General features: G+C 39.1%; 2 protein-coding genes across 4 annotated transcripts in view; one reads left to right on the top strand and one right to left on the bottom strand.

The window, feature by feature from the left end:
- kif18a (kinesin family member 18A) overlaps window positions 1-5,359 on the bottom strand; it is a 32,027-nt gene extending 26,668 nt beyond the window's left edge. The window contains exons 1-3 of the mRNA XM_083549772.1: window positions 5,231-5,359; window positions 4,014-4,355; window positions 1-151 (exon numbers count right to left, since the gene is read on the bottom strand). The exon at window positions 1-151 is cut by the window's left edge and continues 7 nt beyond it. Of these exons, the coding sequence (XP_083405898.1) occupies window positions 1-151; window positions 4,014-4,332 (470 nt within the window). The 5' untranslated portion in view covers window positions 4,333-4,355; window positions 5,231-5,359. The remainder of the gene's footprint in view (window positions 152-4,013; window positions 4,356-5,230) is intronic.
- Window positions 5,360-5,743: 384 nt separating this feature from the next.
- Window positions 5,744-16,163, top strand: part of mettl15 (methyltransferase 15, mitochondrial 12S rRNA N4-cytidine) — a 91,510-nt gene continuing 81,090 nt past the window's right edge. For all 3 annotated transcript variants that reach the window (XR_014534974.1, XM_083550043.1, XM_083550042.1), the window contains exons 1-2: window positions 5,744-5,858; window positions 8,452-8,707. Coding sequence is in view for 2 of the 3 variants with exons in the window: in XM_083550043.1 (XP_083406169.1) it covers window positions 8,459-8,707 (249 nt within the window). In the remaining variant the exon portion in view is untranslated. The remainder of the gene's footprint in view (window positions 5,859-8,451; window positions 8,708-16,163) is intronic.

The following is a 16,163-nucleotide window of genomic DNA, read 5'->3' as shown; positions in this document are numbered from 1 at the left end:
TAGGAGAAAGCAATGTCAAAGACTTTCTCCTCCTTAATGAGGTCCATTCTGTTGAATAGCTCTTTCATGGTGAGGTACATTACACCGGGGTCTTCACTGTTGCCCAACATGGTGTGAGTTTTCCCAGCTCCTGTAGCTCCATAAGCAAACACTACGCAAACACACACACAATGGCTTTAATGAAATAATTACATTCAATGTCATTAATTTAAATCCATACCTGCACATGGTAGAACAGTTCTGCATTTAAAATAACAATAAATGTACACTGATGTGAAGAAAAACTTCATGAAACATTTCTTGCTTGAAAAAAAACCCCACACAAACCCCAAATACTATTCATAAGGCTAATATTTCAATCGGTGCCCAAGTATGAATAAAACCATTACCCCTGTCTAATCAGCACACGACTAAATCTAAAAAAAACCTGATCCTACTACTTATACGATTCCTCTGATGCAATATTGCATGCAAGTTCTCACTACATCTAAAACTGAACAGAAAAGCACGAAATACACTATATGGCTAAAGGTTTGTGGGCACCTGGTCATAAGTTTGTTATGTGCATTCCACATTTAGTCCAAATTTGCTCGTATAATTTCCTCCACTCTTCTGGGAAGATGTTCCACTAGATTTTGGAGTGTGCTTGTGGACATTGGTGTTCTTCAGCCACAAGGGTGTTAAAATCAGGTACTGATGTAGGTGAGGTGAGGAGGCCTGGGGCGCAGTCAGTGTTTCAATTTATCCCAAAGGTGTTTAGTAAAGTTGAGTTCAGAGCTCTATAGAAGGACATTCAAGATCTTCCTCTTAAAACCAGTAAACCGTATCTTCATTGGCTTGCTTTTAGCACAGGTGTATTGCCACGCTGGAACACGTTTTTGTTTACAAGTTCAAGTGAAAAATGTAACTTGGAATACAAAAATTTTATTTTACCGCATCCAAAGACCCTCTAAACCAGTGGTCCCCAACCCCCGGACCGGCACCAGTCCGTGGGTCAATTGGTACCGAACCGCACAGAAAGAATACATAACTTACATTATTTCCGTTTTATTTATTATCTGATTCTGAACGATGTTTTATTTTGGAAAATTACCGGATTCTCTCCGCCACATCTGTCTATAACTTGCTCTTGATGCACGTCATGATGCCTCGGTCACATGTCTTACCTCCATCCGCTACCTTCTTAAAGGGGCTGCTCCGGCCGCTAACACATAATATAATACCGCTAAACTGAAAGCCTCCAACTTTGGGGTAACAGTTTGGTGAAGAACCACAAATGGCAGGAAAGGTCAGGGGTTCCAATACTTTTGTTCATATAGTGTAATTTCTCAGCATTCCTACCAATAGCGCCTGTAGTTTATCGCTTACTGTTTCACTCTCTCTAGCTTGCATTCACATGCAAAGCACAAACATATATCCATCAAAAGCCCAAACATGTGAGCCCCTAGAGGGATTGCCAGTCACTGTAGAATACTACAATGAGTCTGATGAGTCTTGAGTCAGTGCACTTGCTCAATTATTATTTGTGAAGTAAATCAAGCATGCGTGTAGGAGAAAACCGAATGGCAAGCATTAAACTACACCCTGGTTGCCAAATTCAAGCCTTTTAGTCTTAACATAGGCGTGTACTCGCATGCCTGCAGTCGGATCATTTAGGTCTTTCAATTTCTTACATTTCTTTCTTGCTTTCTCAAACAGTAATTGTGCAAATTATACGCACATCAGTGCCTCTGCAAAGTCCGGAAAGCACATTTATACCTATAAAGGGTATATATATATATATAAAAAAAAAAAAAAAGAAGAAAAATGTATCATAGCAGCTTGCGTTCAGAGTGAAACTAATCACGTAAAAGGTACTCGATTTCATTTCTCTCACTACGTATGTAGCACTACACTCGGCCGATCGATAGATTGCAGATTGGCCTTCCGTCCACTGTATACACAAGCAGTGATGAGATTACAGCTTTTATTATAGTGACCTGATAGTGAAACGCTTCATGGGGTTTGTTGTGTTTTCCATTGACGTAAAAAAAAATTGCGTTCATGTCATAAAAACGTGCTGTTGATTCACTGAACAGCTCTTACCCAAACACAGGACACAAAACTGTATTAAGCTCGGTTCGGATTTCTGATTATTTTATCAAGGGATCGTTTAGCCATTTGATCACAGGCCATTCCAAAAGTCAAAGAGGCTGTGGATTAAAGAAGAGACCCTAGCTTTTTGTGCAGATTTCCTCCAAGTTTTCATATGAGACTAAAATGTTCAGGGGGGAGAGTTAGGCTGAAAAAAAATAAATAAAAAATAAATAAATAAATGATCAACCCAGAATTTTCTAGCAGGAGAACCTCAGAGTGCAATAAAACTCAGCACCAAGGTACAAAATTGCCCTAGTACCCAATATAAATTAAATCCCAATCCAAATAGGGTTTTAAACAGAGAAAAAAAAATCTCCGCTTGATTTGCAGATCACCATTTATAAGAATTTTTTTTTCATTGGTGTCTTCCGAATGTATGTATTCATTTAGTGTTATCATGTGTAACTCTGTGCTGTCTTATGTAGCACCTTGCAGCTGGAGGAATCTTGTTGCGTTTCTCTGTGTACTGTTTGAATTGGCTTGACTTGAAACCTGTTTTGTCCACTTTTACTTTTACATTATCCACAATGGCGTTCGACAACCTGCTGAAAGTGATGAAAGCTGGAAACCACGTCTTTTTAAAGATTGTAATGCACTGCTTTAGTCTTTCAGACTGTCCAACTGCAACATTAAATCATTATCCTATACGTTATACAGTAATCACACAAAAATGCTACTTTATGTATACAGTACTATACTGTATTAACATTTCATTTTTATAATAAATAATTATATGTTTATGAATACATTTCATTATTTCAACATAAAACTCCATAAAACAATTCCCTATAAGTTTTTTGGTCTATTGGTAAAGCGGTGGATTTGTTAAAATAAACCATGATCGCCAGCTTCCTCTGAGTGTTTCTGTAACTTCTTACAGGAATAACAGAAATACATCATTTACTAACAAATAGGGTGCAAAGGGGTGTGAAAAAGGCTGGTAAATTTCCAGAAACATTTCATTTGGGGAATTTTGGGAATATGCCAAGTTGGAAATTTACTTGGATTTTAAGGGAATTAATTACAAGTTTGTGGGAATTTATATAAACCATCAAATACAAATATAAATGTTTTGCTTGGTCATAATCAGACATGCCAAATAATACAAATTAAATTTTTTTTGACTGATTTAATTGCTAGTACAATGTTGTTGCACAATAGCTTTCACATAGCATACCAAAGTGAAGTGATCTTTAGGTAATTTATGTGAATGCTCAGCGAGATGGACATTTTGTGACATTATCGTGTGTGCAGGATCCAAGAAATGATGTGTGTTATGTTATGGAGGGATGCACAGTGCATGTAGGGGGTGTGGCCCCTACATGCGCATGTGCATGTGATTGATGAATGGGATGAGTAGAAATTCAACAGAAATTGCATTCAATCTGGTTGTTTTATCTAAGATTATCCTGCAAGATTTCTTTTTGTCAAGTGTATTTAGGTTCCTTGTTATTGGCAACCTGCAATTTTGTAAATTCCCAGTTTATTCCCAAGGTAAGGCTTGAAAATTCCCAGAAGTTTGTGACCCTACAAACAAATAAACACCAGACTCTCAAACTGCAGCACAAACATTTCAACGAAAACATGAAGTGTGTTTTAGGGTGTTTATAGGTTCCCTTTAAAACAGACTCTCATCACACTAGAGGACCACTACGAGATAAACAATACTTAGAGCTCTGATACCTGAAAGTATCATGGTATTTATCTGAAGATCCCAGATTGATCAGCAGAGCTTCAGAAAGATCATATTGTACTGAATATCCTGGAAAGATCATATTGTACTGAATGCTACAACCTGCATATCTCTGTGTTTCTAATCGACCACTCGAGTTCTGACGGTCTAATCTTTTTTTCAGTCTGGAGCTAAAACGTCTCACCTGTGCAGTTGTAGCCATTCAGGACTCCATCGACTACCCCCTTCGTGGTGTTTTCGAACACTTCCATTTGCGTCGAATCCTCCCCAAAGACGTTGTCAAACACAAACTTCAGGTCTTTATTCACCCTTTTCCTCAAATCCCTGTTTCCTGCTTTCTGACCACGGAAAAACGTTACCTCCTGCACTTTGGGGTCAAAGACGAGCATGTGGTTGTCCACCACACGCACCACCTTCTGGAGGTTTCCCTCCATTTCCTTGGCATTGAAAGGGCGGACACGGACCACCACTTTTACGTGGCTGCACACCTCTCCTGCCGACATGGCGACTCTGGTTTACTTAAACACTGAAACAAAAAAGAACAACAATGATGAGATGAAGAACGAAAACATCTGCAGTATGGATACGTTCTGAGCAATCCACAATCCGAGTCCTCAGATCATACAATCGATGCGATGTTTCAGATCAAACACTCGCAAGCCTGATAAATAACACTGACCTACGGCTGCGTGCAAAAGTTTGTGCACTCTACATGCCTTATATTCTAGATTGTCGATCCGTTAATCTTTAATTTTTATTTTGTTTACATTTATTTATTATATAATTTTATTATTTTAATACATTCATTATTTTATGAAATGTTTTTATTTTATACAGTAATTATTCAATAGAAAATGTTTTTTTCCCCCCACAACTGTCAATCTAGTTATATTGATATAGAAATGAAGTGTAATGAACCTTTATTCACTCATTAAGCATGGTGATGGGGTTAAAACTTTTGCATTTCTTTTAACTCCGTTACAGAGAAATCTAAATTAAAATGGATTAATACAAATAATCAAAGGTTGTTGATAATAATGATTATTATTATTATTATTATTATTGACAATACCAGGGCCTCGTGCAGATAATTAGACGGCCTTATTGTAAAGTGTACATGAAGCTACAAGAGCTGCACAGATGCAAGCAACAATCATTATTTCACAGTTTACAGGACACAAATTTTATTTTTAATTGTAAGTTAATTATTTAATTTAAAATCTTCCCTTCTTTCGTTTAAACGTAGGAAACATTGGCTCTATTTCTTAGCATCCTAGCGAGCTAGCATGGCTTGACTTAGCTTCAATGGAAAGCTTCATGGCTACTTAGCTAACATAGGTGACATTCTCACACGACAGTAAGCCTTCATTTTACGTTTATAAAACAACGTAGAGTTTTTACCTCTCGGAACAAATACAAAATCCACAGCAAGGCGCGGAAGTGGTTATTTAATGCAGTACATATCAGTGTAAACGGAGCGCACGGTTTTACAGGCGCAACTATCAGCGCGAAATTTTTCAAACACAAGCCACGCAGCAGCCGCGGCTTCTGATTGGACGAGAGGGCAAGCACGTCACGTGACGCCTCCCGTTTTGGTCTGGGGTTGCAACACCGTGACGTCAAAGCCACGACCAACGTCAGTAAAATAATTAAAAGTATGATGTAAAAATGAACAAAACGTCATTAATAGTTAATAAAACGTAAAGTATATATTCAAGAGACAGATTATGCAATGAATTGATATACCGTATTTATGGTTTATATGAAAAGTTTAGAGCCTTAGAAAAGTAAAAGATTATTTAAATATTTATAAAACATAAAATGACGTGTAAAACGCTTAAAGAAAGGAATAGGGATTTCAAATAATTATAATAAAATAAAAAATATTCCGGATGCAGTAGGAACGCGAATTCGGTACACGTTGCATCCGGGAACAATTCAAAGGTGCACAGTTCGAAAACACATGCCGCTGCATCTTGCCGAGTGTTGTGATGGTCCCCTGCTTGTTCCTGCTGTAGCTGTGTAGATAGTGAGTTTACACATTTTTACACTTTATTATTATATGGAGTGCATATATATATATATATATATATATATATATATATATATATACACACACACACACACACACACACACACACACACACATATACATACATACATACATACACACACACACAACACTTCGCATGGATTTTTATTGATATATTTATTTAGTGTGCCGCCATAAGCATCTTCAAAACAAATAATTTAGGACACAATCCGTCCTTGAGACAGCTGCATATTAAAAGAGATGCTAGAGGTTATAAAAAGTAGAGCTGTTTTGTGCACTGGGTCAATTAAAGTTAGATGAAATAGTCCACTGTGTAGGTGTATTTTAAAGAGCTTTTCAAATGGACGTGAAATCCATATTGTGCTTTCCAGATGTTTAATACCTGTCCTCTAGTCAAGTCAAGTCAAATCACAGAAAACACAGGGCTAAGGACAAGTGTCCTCGCGGACAGGGCTAAGGACAAGTGTCCTCGCGGACAGGGCTAAGGACAAGTGTCCTCGCGGACAGGGCTAAGGACAAGTGTCCTCGCGGACAGGGCTAAGGACTAGTGTCCTCTAGCGTTATAGACACCATTATAATAGACACTGAATAAACAAGAATCACATTTTAGTTTAAGAATTTATTACTTCCAGGAAAATGATTTGAAACCAGTGGTGGACGAAGTACACAAACCATGTACTTGAGATACACTGTAAAATATGACCAGTAAAAATATAAGTGCTCACTTTAAACTTTCACTTGAGCAACAGTTCAAACGTATTTGCCTTCAGATCTAGCATGAATGATTATGGCTATAATGTTCCTACTATAATTTTTCTCTTTCTTAAATCAAATCAAATCAAATTTTATTTGTCACATACACATACATACTTTGAATTTAATTAATTCAGTTTATATGAAAAGACTCTAATGTTGCTCTCAGCACACCAGTCTATTAATAGAATTATATTAATGAGTCAAACACTGATTGATATCTATTTAAATGATCATGTGCCCAAAACGTTATTTATTGCGACTTAAAAAAAAAAAAAGATTCACGCAAATAAGGCCATGGGTGCTGTTTAGAGTCACGAGTTTCCTTCATCATTTAATCTTCTCCTAATGTTCTGCTTGCTGTTTAACTGATGCTGAACTGTTTGCTGATGATAAGTAGATTATATTTACTTCCTCACTGTCCACCACTTTTCAAAACACTGCAAACTGAGTTTTTGATGACTCAGCCTGCACTAGTCATGTGTTTGTCTAATTAATTGCCCTTTAGAAAGTGTTTGTCCTGCATCACCAGGTTGAACTGGAGTAGCATCAGTTTATGGGCGCTTGCTTGAGATACCTGCTTTTGCGATGACTCCGGCTCAAATTCTTTACTTGGTAACTGTCGAAAAATGCAGCGTCATCCATGTTGAAGTCTACACGCACTTAGAAGCATTTTTGCTGCTTTTTGTTCTACCTTTTTGACTAAAACGGCATTTGAAGTATGGTAGTAGCTGTTTTGTAAATAAATCAAGCACTTCAACACTTTAAAACGTGGTCAGGCGCTGTAGATTATTTTCGGTCCATTGTGTGTGCGTGTGTGTGCGTGTGTGTGCGTGTGCGTGTGTGTGTGTGTGTGTGTTTTACTGCATACATGTTTTTTTCAATATTTTGTTCATATGGATTTTTTTCACCTTCTGTATTTTATTTGAATGAAATTAAAGCTTTGAAGTTTACTCTAAACACTGACAAACCTTAAGATGTTTGAATGTGATAAATTAAGTTGTCATCCAATGAAATCTGGACCATTGAAGAGGTCAAAGCACCACTTTCCATATGCAAACATTTATGTTCAGGAAATTTGAGCCAGACTTTGATATTAAAAGTGACAGCTACAGAAGATATCAGTGTTTGTTAAATATTTTCTTTCTCTATTTCCTGTATTCTGCACTTAACCCAGAGATCAGAGATTACAATGTAATTACAGATTACAGCGACACAATCTACCGAATCTGCCGAATCTACCGTTTTTGTAATTGCAATTATGTTAAAGTGGCCACCATCCCGGTAACACAAAAGGAGCTTGACAACAGTATAATTACCTTGGTGCTGTTCTTCGAATTAATTGAAATCATTGTAAAAATCAAGAGCGATGTCAAATATAAAAAAGTTTAGCTTTTTTTAAATATATATTTTATTTGTATTTGTTTAATTTAAATGTTTATATTCTATTCCTATTTTCATGTTGGATGTTTGATTTCTAAATAAAATTATAAATTAGAATTACTTAATCATTAATGGTAAATATAGTTTGAACACATTCCTTAAATTGTGGTAAATAAGGTTACTATAGTAAATGAATCAATATAGTGAATAATAAATGTTACTACATTTAATTATCAGCAGATGGTTGGTGCGACTCTTTTCACTGATTAGCAAAGAACTATACAAGTCTGTAAAAATGTCATTTGGGGTTTGTGTTCTTAGTATTCTGTACAGTTGTATGCATTTTTATTTGCTCATGATGTTCTGTAAAAACAGCCTTCATTTCTGCAGATCTCGGGTTTTAGATTCAAACTTTTCTTTTTTCCGTTTTCAGTTTCCAAATGACGTTCTTCTGTCATGGCGTGTTGTTGCGCCTGTCTTGTGGAAAGTGGAGAGGGCACAAGTGTGCTCGTAGCCTTTTCTGGAAGAAGCCAAACCAGCCTCAACGTTTCTGCTCCAGTTCTTCTCCTTTCACACCAGACCGCATCAGCAGAAGCACAAAGCATTCGTCTTTACAGGCTGACCATAAACCACACACTCCAGTTCTGCTGAAAGAGGTCCTACAATACATGGACATTAAACCAGGCCAGGTCAGAAGCTTCTGTTTTTCCATTTGTCTCCCTTTATTTTCTGTAGGATTCAGGTGTTGTTCACACTGTAATACAACACATAGGTGCATAGTGCTTACATAGTGACCAATAACACTAGAACTTTGTGGTCCAGTTTACAGAAACATTATTGCAGTGAGTGCATACTTGTACATCCTGGCACTTTTATTTGTAAAGAAAGTTGGTCATAAACAGCATGTATTTTTACAGACACCACTGTATGTGACACCAGATGTAAAGAACTTTTAGTAAGTGCTTTCTGTTTCTTTTCATCCCATTTTCTCTTCACATGGTCACTTTTACGCAGGAATTTAACAGTAACTAATTGTTAAAGGGGTTATAATATACATTATCTCACAAAAGTGAGTACACCCCTCACATTTCAGTAACTATTTTAGTATCTTCTCAAGGGACAATGCTATAGAAATGAAACTTGGATATATTTTAGATTAGTCAATATGCTGGATGTGGCGGTTCTCCACCTTCCGCTTAAGGATTCCCAACCGATGTTCAATAGGGTTCTGGAGACATACTTAGCCACTCCATCACCTTCAGCTTCCTCAGCAAGGCAGTTGTCATCTTAGCGTTGTGTTTGGGGACGTTATTATGTTGGAAAACTGCCCTTCGGCCCAGTTTCTAAAGTCTTGTTCTGCTTCAGAATGTCACAGTATGTGTTGGAATCCATGTTTCCTTCAATGAACTTCAGCTCCCCAGTACCAGCAGCACTCATGCAGCCCCAGACCATGATGCTACCACCACCACCATGCTTGACTGTATGCAAGACACAATTTTCTTGGTATCCCTCACCAGGGCATCAGTACACATGCTGGACACCATCTGAGCCAAACAAGTTTATCTTAGTCTCATCAGACCACAGGACATGGTTCCAGTAATTCATTCTCTTGGACTGGTCATCTTCAGCAAACAGTTTGCGGGTTTCTTTTGAGTCCTTCTGGGACGACAGCCTGCAAACTGACTTGTTACAGCACTGACAAGCAGACCTTCCACTTCTGCGACCTCTAAAGCAATGCTGACAGCACTCAGACGTCTGATTTATGAGAGAATTGCACCCGACGCACCAAATTTGAACTGGTCTAATACAAGATACACAAATGTGTCCTGTCAAGCAGACAAAAACATGAACATGATGAATAGGACATGTGGCTTTGCATGGTTACACAACGTACAGCTGTGATCAATTAGGGTGTACTTACTTTTGTTTCCAGCTATTTTGACAATAATGGCTGTATGTTGAGTTGTTTTCAGAGGGCAGTAAATCTGTACTGAAATAAAAACTGCACTTTGACTACTATAAAATATATCCAAGTTTCATTTCTATGGTATTGTCCTTTGAGAAGATCTACTGAAACGGGCGTAAAAATGTGTACTCATATTTTTGTGAGATACTGTAAATACATGCAAGACTTTCCACAAAAAAACGAATGCAATTAATAATAAATAATAATAAATAAATTACTACTTATCAAGTTATGTGTGAACACAATAAGATATTAGGAAAGACACACTGTCACCTTATGAAGCATTGAATTTAAAGCATTGCATAGTGAATTGACAAAACGGAGGGAAATAAAGAAGCTGAAAAACAGGAGAAACTCAGATCCAGGATAAAATTCTTCCTCAAATAAAGTCGGAAATCCTATTGACATAGTGGCCAATGGGATTATGTCATTATTAGTGAATCACCAGCAGACCCCATAGACTCACCAATTCCCTTGTTGTGGATGTAAATATGGTTCTGTGAGCCCCTGATGATACCACGAGAAGCTGAATCGCCTCATACGGTGGCAATTTACAGTCAATTTAAACAGCCAAAGACGTCCTATACAGTTGCGTGGTATAGTGGTAACAGTTTGGCGAACAACATATGGCAGGAAAAGTTGGCGGTCCCAATACTTTTGTCCATAGTGTATATGGAGACATATGGAGAAAAAAACCCTGAATGTATCTCCCTTTTTTAGGGCAGATACCCATAATGCTGAAAGACAAGACTTTGAATTGTGCATTATCGTCATCTTTTTTTTAACAGTTTGTAATGTTCGGCATAACTTCTTGATAGATATATAATAAAGGGATGAATACTGACGAACTCTTTTTTGACGTGTAGACATTTTATAATAATTAGCATGGTGCAAATAATATCTTGTCCGGGGTGTGATTTTGTACTTCTGTGTTTGTGTAATCGTGTGTGCACGTGGGAGAACTCGGAGGCGGCTTGTTGACTTGTCATCTCCTTTAGTAACCACATGCAGTCGTGCTGCAAGGGAACTTGTTCATCACCAAAACTTTGAAGGCTTCCCGATCTGCTCGGGCGAGGTAGCGTGGCGCTAGCAGGGACCTTGGCGTGCTCTTAACGTGCTAGCAGGCCATATGGGCATGAGTCAAAAGGCCTTCTGCTATGGTGAGCAGCTCAGCAAGGAGTTCTCTGGGTCCTATGATAAGCAGCATTGCTGTTGCAGGTGGAGGCCTCGGGTCAGTTAGTGAGTGAGTCAAGCACGCAACTCCTGACTAAAGTTTGCATCTCTCAACTTGACCATCATCCGCCCATGGGCCAACTGGTGCAGCGAGAGCTTGCCAAAATGTGCCTGGATAGATTTAGGCAATTAAATAAAGCAGAACCAGGCAGCTCATGCTTTTGCTGGGATCCTGCAGCACAGATGTGGAGTTCATGTTTTGCTTGTCAGGGTTAAGAGGCTGCTTCACCTGTTCTCAGCTTTTGGGTTAGGAGTATCTAATATTTCCAGAGACGTCCTCAGACAGAACTCAGCTCAGTTTGTTCAAAAATCTATGTGGAGTTGATTTTAGAAAACAGGACTCTCAAAGGAAAAAACAAACAAAAACAACCCAACAAAAGGAATCTCTGTTTAACCAATAAGTAAAGACCCTGGTGTTTCTTGGATCAAAGAATCTGCAATGTGTTTAACCAGCCTGCAACAGATTTAGGAGGAAATTGGTTGAACGCAGAGGAATGTAGCGGCACGAAGCAAAAGCGTAACCAGTGTTTTGTATTCAATTTGAGGCAATTGAATAATTTCGGTAATTGATATTTTCGAGCAGAATCATTTCTTCAACAGCTCGCTGCAGTTAATGATCGGGAATAAACAAACCATCAGTACTTTTACTGCCAATACAATGAGCCTCCCCCCCCACTCTTTTATTCATTCAGCCTTCTGTGTGTGCTGCTTGATGGACAACTTAATGATGGTGTTAGTCAAACACGCTCTATGATCCCTGAGAGGAATCACTCATATTTTGATCTGCTATTGTAAAGCAATCAACCCCTGCGCGGAGGCTCTCGTCAGACGAGGCGAAGCGGCATGAATGGAGCACTTAGGCGGGCCGAGAGTAAACGCCGCAATTATGCCAAAGTGGGTAAATGTAGGCTTTCAGCGGTTGAGCGCCTCCCACGCAGGTATCCAGTGCACTGAGAGCAGCACAGGTGGAGGATTCTCTTCCTTTTTACCCATCAGCTTGTTACCCCGTGCTGGCAGAAATATGGGGATTCCACAAATGCGTGTAAACAGATTACATTGCTCTAATCTGTTTCTTTCTCCGACACTGAGGCATGAATAGAGAGAGCAGAAACATTGTTAAACAGTTGCAGGCCACCGTTGTTACACATCTTTAAGAGCGCTGAGGTTTTACATTTTTATTTATTTTTTAATGGGAATCTGGATGCAATGCAGGATGTAGCATTTTTTCACTTTATTTAAATCTAGAAGCTGTTACTTAGTGGACCCATTATATTGACTGACTAATAACAAACTATTAAAGAACTTGGCAAGCAATTTATTTTACATATGAAGTTATATATTTCTTCCTGGCTACCTGGAGTTTCTTTTTTCTTTCAAGTCAACTCAATGGAGCTGTTTCTTACAAAATCTGTGTTTAAACAGGTAGCTGAACTATCTTCACTATTATACAGGGTTTCTAGAGTCTACAACTCTTAAATTTGCTGTTGTAGCTCTTAAATAATTTGAAACAGGTCTTAATTTCCCGATGTCCATGTAGCGCTAGCTCTAATGCTTATTGAAATGCTCATGCAGCACTTTAGAGTTTTATTATGTTTGATTGCTTGGTGTTGTAGTTCTTTCTTTCGCTAGTCCAAATGTAATTCGCTGTATTATGACTACAAATTAGAGCAACATGCAACAGCAAGTCAACTTTCTGTTATTCGCACTCTTGGATTGTACCACAGAGGTAAAACAGATTTTTTTTCAGATATGGGGAAGTGCAAGTTTAGCGATGTTTGGCTTGGAAAAAAAGGATTTAGGGTTTGTTTAGGGCCAGTTGCAAACAACGTATGTGTGTGTGTTTTTGATGTTGTGATATAGGTCTTTAATTTCATTCTTAATACTCTTGAAAAGGTCTTAAAAAATATTATGACTTTGAAAAATCTACAGAAACTCTTAAATTTAATTACCCAACACTGCCTAATACATGTAATCATCTTTAAATGAAGTCACACCAAGAAACACAAGGCCGATTGAAGTCGTGTACCAATTAGCATGTATTATAAATATAATGAGCACGTTTTATATAGTGGTTTATGGAGTCATATAAACCGGCTTTAACACTCATTTTGACCAAGCGAAGGTACTTTTGCGTGCGACTGTTATAAAAGGATTTGTTAAATAGCATTTTAGCACATTGTGTCTGGTGTTGTGACCACTTTTAAGCGGTGATATCAAAAAGTTTCGAGACTAGCTCTGCATACAAAAAATGCACCTTCAAAATAGTCCCATTCACAGCAATACAGCGCTCCAAGCATCACTTATGGAATGTGTCCTGAAGGTCTTTACAAAGCTTGTCAAGTGCCTTCTGTGATTCGTTCTGGATTGGTATCAAAACGCAGACCTTTTGAGGTGGCTCTTCATTTCCACGAAGAGGGTGAAGTCCGGAGCCAGGGATCATGTGGACAGTTCTCCGACTATCATCATGCACAAGTGGCCGAATAGTTTTGACATTTTCGGGGGTTGAGCTCGTTGAAGGTCTTCCTGACCTCTCGTCGTCTTCCAGTGATGTTCTTCAGCTCTTGAAGCGTGTGTACCACTCAACACCTCAAACAACTCATTGCAGCTTCTCTGTACATCAACACTTTTGTCATGTCAAATGCTCTGTGACAGATTTGCCCAGTTTCATGCAACCTTTCACATTTGATCTTTCTTCTAACTTGCTGTTCATGATGAAATCGCAGACATGGCATAGTTACATAGGGGTATTATTATCGGATTTGTTTTGGATATTAGCCAATATCTAAAGGTCTAAAAACATTGAAAAATTGACAAAAAAAGACCCAAAGGACAAGGAACATCCCATCAGAATGTCTGGCGGAGAGTGAATGCACGTCTAGGAAGCACTGTGATAATTTCGTTTTTTGGGCATCAGTGGGTATTCACTTAGTTTCACTTTGGAAGAAAGGTCTTTTCATGGACATATTACACAGTGGAGAACAGGAAACTGGAACTAGGTGTAATGAAGCCTAGGAGAAGAAAAGATTTGAGCCTTCTGTAAGTGAGCCCCAGTTTCCGCTCTTCTTATTTGTTCTATTATGAATTTATTGGGCTGTGGGATTTATGTCGGTAACTAGGGATAGGAAAAGACAGAGCTGCTAGTTGTCAGGTAGGCGTCTGTTTTCTAACCTGCACCCATAAATTGCCCAAACTATACCCGCCTCATTAGCTGCCAAATTAGGCTGCGAAAGATTACATTTGCCACAATTAGATATTATTCTATTCACCTAGAATTGAAGATCCACTTGGCCAGTGTGGATAACCATTTTACTCTAATTATCTTAGCCATCAGGATGCGTTTGTAGCATTTGGCTAATTGAATAATGGGCAGTACAAGGCAGCGGGCCGAAGGTTTGATTACAGCAGAGTAGTGTGGGAGGAAGACGACGAGCCGGAGGAGGAGACACCGAACACAAGCGGGGAAGGAGTTTCATAAAGAAATAAACGCTCTCCATCCTGCATCAGACCTTCAGACCCTATCTTATGATTGAAGAACACCAAACCTATCTGTGGATGGACGCAACGCACGTCCTGCCTCCTGCTGTTTGCGAATTAACTCGGTAGCAGTGAAAGTGTCTCATTCAGTGGTGATATTGTTAGGGACAGATTTGTGCTAAATGAAAATGTAGTAAGGCAGATTTCATTTGCCATGTCATTTCATTTTGTCCTGTTTCTTTTTGGGCCCAATCTCAGTGCAGATGGAACCTAACTGAGTGGAACAGATTCATATGGGGGGAGTTCACAGGTTCAGGTTTTTTCATTCCTTGCTGTTTCGGCCCAATCATGAAACCAGATGTGACACAGTGGCAGTCATTTTCTCTCTGCCTCGTGCGCCAATGCAGCCAGTGTGACGGAGGCTTTCAGGATGCATGGCTTCCAGTTGATTTCTCTCCGTTATTAATGATCTTTGCATCTTGAGATAGTTTTTTTTTTCCGCCATTTACAGTTTCGATTACAGTTCTGCTCTGTCTTGTGAAGTGACGCAGTATGCGTCATTTAAGTGCTCTGGCGGAGAATTCTTATAATGCCAGAGATGTCGTCATCATCATCATGATCTTTGTCAGTAAGCACTTCGCGGTGGTCAGGGTTGCGGTGTATCCCGAGCCTATCCCCGGAACACAGGGTGTGAGGCGGAAATACACTCTGGGCACTATGCACATCCATATCCACACACTCATTCATACCTCGGGTATAAATTTAGTGTAAATAATTACACTGGCACGCTTTTGGGAAAAGGGAGGAAACCAGAGAACCTAGTAGGAGAACGTGGGAAATTCTACGCTGACAGTAACTCAGACACAGGATCGAACCAATGGGATCCCAAGAGATTTCTGTTCAAACAAATGCTGTGACATGTTTTTTTACATTTGAGTCCATTTGACTCTCTGTCATTTGTTTGGATAGCTGCTGTGGCTGCATATTTGCTGACGGACGTCCGCAGTCGTATGAGTCATGGCGTACAATGGCTTCACTGGGGTTGGTGTTAGGCTTGTTTTTAAAAAAGCATTTGAAATACTGCAAATCCTGTTATCCTAGGCTAACCCCCTTCCTGTCACGATGCCTCTGCTGAATCTTAATCAGAGACTTACCTGAGTGAGTAGGCAGAGCAAATCAAAGTTCACATGAATTTCCTGACTCACTGGTGTCCACTCTCGTTGCGCTTCGTGGATTTGTGGATGCACTGACTCACTAACTATTGACCTCACCTTTGATTACCAGGCGAATGTCTCTTCCTGATGCTTCTTCTCGAAGACTTATGGCGTGCCTACCTTTTGTAGTATCGCATCTCGGCCGCAGAGCCATTTTTCACCAAGGCAGGTTCACCCACGATCCGACTTCCCTGCTGTGATGGATTCCTCACTGCCGGCATCCCCCTAAAGTCTGCCCACGGACGATTAAAGTCAGCC

This window comes from Silurus aristotelis (assembly GCF_946808225.1).
Source record: "Silurus aristotelis genome assembly, chromosome: 9".
Lineage (NCBI taxonomy): Eukaryota > Metazoa > Chordata > Actinopteri > Siluriformes > Siluridae > Silurus > Silurus aristotelis.
Note: the sequence above shows the minus strand (reverse complement) of the source record. Positions and strands in the feature narration are given on the sequence as shown.